At 62.0% G+C, this 4,165-nt stretch overlaps 1 protein-coding gene across 1 annotated transcript in view; it reads left to right on the top strand.

Annotated features, from left to right (window-relative positions):
* Positions 1-3,922, top strand: part of LOC139273992 (membrane-spanning 4-domains subfamily A member 15-like) — a 27,766-nt gene extending 23,844 nt beyond the window's left edge. The window contains exon 7 of the mRNA XM_070891056.1: positions 3,917-3,922. Coding sequence (XP_070747157.1) covers positions 3,917-3,922 — 6 coding nt within the window. The remainder of the gene's footprint in view (positions 1-3,916) is intronic.
* Positions 3,923-4,165: the final 243 nt, after the last annotated feature.

Here is a 4,165-nt window from a genome sequence, read left to right as displayed (position 1 = left end):
CAAACGTGCGGGAGCGCTGCACTTTTGGAAGGGCGTTACTGAGGGGTTGCCAGACAGTCAGAGGGGAAGTAATGAGGGAGCGCCGCACTGTCAGAGGGGCAGTACAGAGCGAGCGCCGCACTGTCGGTGGGGCAGTACTGAGGGAGCGATGCACTGCACTCTCAGAGTGGCAGTACTGACCGAGCGCCATACAGTCGGAGGGGCAGTACTGAGGGAGCACCGCACCGCTGGCGGGGCAGTACTGAGGGAGCACCCCACTGTCGGAGGGGCAGTACTGAGCGAGCGCGGCACTTTCAGAGGGGCTGTACTGAGAGAGTGCCGCACTGTTGGAGGGGCAGTACTGAGGGAGTGCCGCACTGTCAGAGGGGCATTACTGCGGGAGTGCCACACTGTCGGAGTGGCAGTACTGAGGGAGTACCGCACTGTCGGAGGGGCAGTACTGAGGCACTGCTGCACTGTAGGAGGGGCATTATGAGGGAGAGCCACAGCTTCAGAGGGGCAGTACAGAGGCAGTGCCATGCTGTCGGCGGGGTAGTACTGAGGGAGTGCCGTACTGTCGCAGGGGCAGTACTGAGGGAGCACCGTACTGTTAGATGCGCATTACTGAGAAAGCGGCGCACTGTCGGAGAGGCAGTACTGAGGGACTGCCGTGCTGTCGGAGGGGCATTACTAAGTGAGTGCCGCACTGTTGGGGGGGCAGTACAGAGGGAGCACCGCACTGTTGGAGGGGCAGTACTGAGTGAGTGCTGCACTGTCGGAGCGGCAGTACTGGGTGAGCACCGCGCTGTCAGAGGGGCAGTACTGAGGAGCGTTGCACTGTCGGTGGGGCATTACTGCGGGAGTGCTGCACTCTCGGAGGGGCAGTACTGCGGGAGCGACGCACTGTTGGAGGGCAGTACTGAGGGAGTACTGCACTGTCGGAGGGGCATTACTGTGGGAGTGCCGTTCTGTCAGAGGGGCAGCATTGAGGGAGTGCTGCACATTCGCAGGGGCAGTACTGAGGGAGCGCCACACTTTGAAAGTGGCAGTACTGAGTGAGCACCGCACTGTCGGAGGGGCAGTACTGAAGGAGTGCCATACGGTCAGAGGAGCATACTGAGGGATTGCCGTACTGATAGAGGGGCAGTAATGAGGAAGTGTCACACTGTCGGAGGGGCAGTACTGATGGAGCGCCGCACTGTCGGAGGGGTAGTAGAGAGGGAGCGCCATACTGTCGGAGGGCAGTACTGAGGGATAGCTGCACTGTCGGAGAGGCCATACAGAGGGAGCGCTGCACTTTCGGAGGGGCAGTACAGAGGGAGCGCCGCACTGTTGGAAGGGCAGTACTGAGGTAGTGCCATACTGTCGGAGTGGCAGTACTGAGGGAGTGCCGCACTTTCAGAGGGGCATTACTGAGGGAGTGCCATACTGTCGGAGCAGTAGGACTGGGTCAGTGCTGCACTGTTGGAAGGGCAGTACAGAGGGAGCGCTGCACTGTCGAAGCGCCGCACTATCTGTGGGGCAGTACTGAGGGGTTGCCAGACTGTCGGAGGGGCAGTACTGAGGGAGCGCCGCACTGTCGGGGGGCAGTACTGAGGGACTACCGCACTGTCGGAGGGGTATTACTGCGGGAGTGCCGTACTGTTGGAGGGGCAGTACTGAGGCAGTGCTGCACTGTCTGAGGGGCAGTATGAGGGAGCGCCACACCTTCAGAGGGGCAGTACTGAGGCAGTGCCGTGCTGTCGTCGGGGCAGTATTGAGGGAGTGCCGTACTGTCGGAGAGGCAGTACTGAGTGAGTGCCGCACTGTCGGAGGGGCAGTACTGAGGGAGTGCTGCACATTCGCAGGGGCAGTACTGAGGGAGCGCCGCACTGTCGGGGGGGGTAGTAGAGAGGGAGCGATGCACTGCACTCTCAGAGGGGCAGTACTGACCGAGTGCCATACAGACGGAGGGGCAGAACTGAGGGAGCAACGCACTGCAGTGTCCAAGGGGCAATACTGAGCGAGCACTGCACTGCGCTGTCGGAGGGGCAGTACTGAGGGAACGCCGTACTGTCAGAGGGCATTACTGAGGGAGGGCCACACTGTCGTAGGAGCAGTATTGAGTGCGCGCTGCACTTTGGAGGGGCAGTTCTGAGGGAGCTTCCCACTGTCGGAGGGGCAGTACTGAAGGAGCGCCGCACTGTCCGAGGGGCTGTACGGAGGGAGTGCCGCACTGTCGGAGGGGCAGTATAGAGGGAGCGCCACACTGTCGGAATGGCAGTACTCAATGAATGCTGTAATGTCGGAGGGGCAGTACTGAGTGAGCGCCGTACTACAGTGTCAGAGGAGCAGTACTGAGGGAGTGCCATACTGTCGCAGGGGCAGTACTGACGGAGCGTCGTACTGTCGGATGGGCAGTACTGAGAGAGTGGCGCACTGTCGAAGGGGCAGTACTGAGGGAGGGCCACACTGTAGGAGGAGCAGTATTGAGTGCGCGCTGCACTTTTGGAGGGGCAGTTCTGAGGGAGTACCCCACTGTTGGAGGGGTAGTACTGAAGGAGCACCGCACTGTTGGAGGGGCGGTACTGAGGGAGCGCCGCACTGTCGGGGGGCAGTACTGAGGGACTACCGCACTGTCGGAGGGGTATTACTGCGGGAGTGCCGTACTGTTGGAGGGGCAGTACTGAGGCAGTGCTGCACTGTCTGAGGGGCAGTATGAGGGAGCGCCACACCTTCAGAGGGGCAGTACTGAGGCAGTGCCGTGCTGTCGTCGGGGCAGTATTGAGGGAGTGCCGTACTGTCGGAGAGGCAGTACTGAGGGAGTGCGGCACTGTCGGAGGAGCAGTACTGAGGGAGCAGGGCAATGTGAGAGGCACGCTACAGAGCACACTGTCGGAGGGGCAGTACTGAGGGAATGCAGCACTGTCAGAGGGGTGGGAGTGCGGGAGCACCGCACTGTCGGAGGGGCGGTAGTGAGGGATCGCCGCACTTTCAGTGGGGCGGTCCTGAGGGAGCGCCGCATTGTCGGAGGGGCGGTCCTGAGGGAGCGTCGCATTGTCAGAGGAGCAGTACTGAGGGAGCGCCACACTGTCGGAGGGGCAGTACTGAGGGAGCGCCGCACTGTCGGAGTGGCAGTACTGAGGGAGAGCCGCACTGTCGGAGGGGCATTACTGAGGGAGCGCCGCACTGTCGGAGGGGCAGTACTGAGGGAGTGTTGCACTGTCGGAGGGGTCGTACTGAGGGAGCGCTGCACTGTCGGAGGGGCAGTACTGAGGGAGTGCCGCACTGTCGGAGGGGCAGTACTGACGGAACGCCGCACTTTCAGAGGGGCAGAACAGAGGGAGCGCTGCACTGTCGGAGGGGCGGTACTGAGGAAGCACACACTGTCGGAGGGGTGGTACTGAGGGAGCACTGCACTGTCGGAGTGGCAGTACTGAGGGAGTGCTGCACTGTCGGAAGGGCAATGCTGAGGGTGCGCTGCACAGTCAGACGGGTCGTACTGAGGAAGTGCCGCACTGTCGGAGGGGCAGTACTGTGGGAGCGCCGTTCTGGCGGAGGGGCTGTACTGAGGGAGCGGCGCACTGGGTGAGTGCTGCACTGTTGGAGGGGCAGTACAGAGGGAGCGCTGCACTGTTGGAGGGACAGTACTGAGCGAGCACTGCACTGTCGGTGGGGCTGTATTGAGGGAGCGAAGCACTGCACTCTCAGAGGGGCAGTACTGACCGAGCGCCATATAGTCCGAGGGGCAGTACTGAGGAGGCACCGCACTGCAGTGTCTGAGGGGCAATACTGAGCGAGCACTGCACTGCGCTGTCGGAGGGGCAGTACTGAGGGAGCGCCGCACTGTCGGAGGGCAGTACACAGGTAGGGCGACACTGTCGGAGAGCAGTACTGATGGAGGGCCACACTGTCGCAGAAGCAGTATTGAGTGCGCGCTGCACTTTTGGAGGGGCAGTTCTGAGGGAGCACACCATTGCCGGAGGGGTAGTACTGAGGGAGCGCCGCTCTGTTGGAGGGGCAGTACTGATGGAGCACCCCACTGTCGGAGTTGCAGTACTGAGGGAGCGCCGCACTGTCAGAGGGGCTGTACTGGGTGTGTGCCGCACTGTCGGAGGGGCAGTACTGAGGGAGCGGCGCATTATCTGAGGGGCAGTACTGAGGGAGTGCCGTGCTTTCGGAGGGCAGTACTGAGGGAGTGTTACAC

The sequence above is a fragment of the Pristiophorus japonicus genome, chromosome 9 (genome assembly GCF_044704955.1).
Source record: "Pristiophorus japonicus isolate sPriJap1 chromosome 9, sPriJap1.hap1, whole genome shotgun sequence".
In the NCBI taxonomy this organism is placed as follows: domain Eukaryota; kingdom Metazoa; phylum Chordata; class Chondrichthyes; family Pristiophoridae; genus Pristiophorus; species Pristiophorus japonicus.
This window is presented reverse-complemented; position numbering and strand designations above follow the sequence as displayed.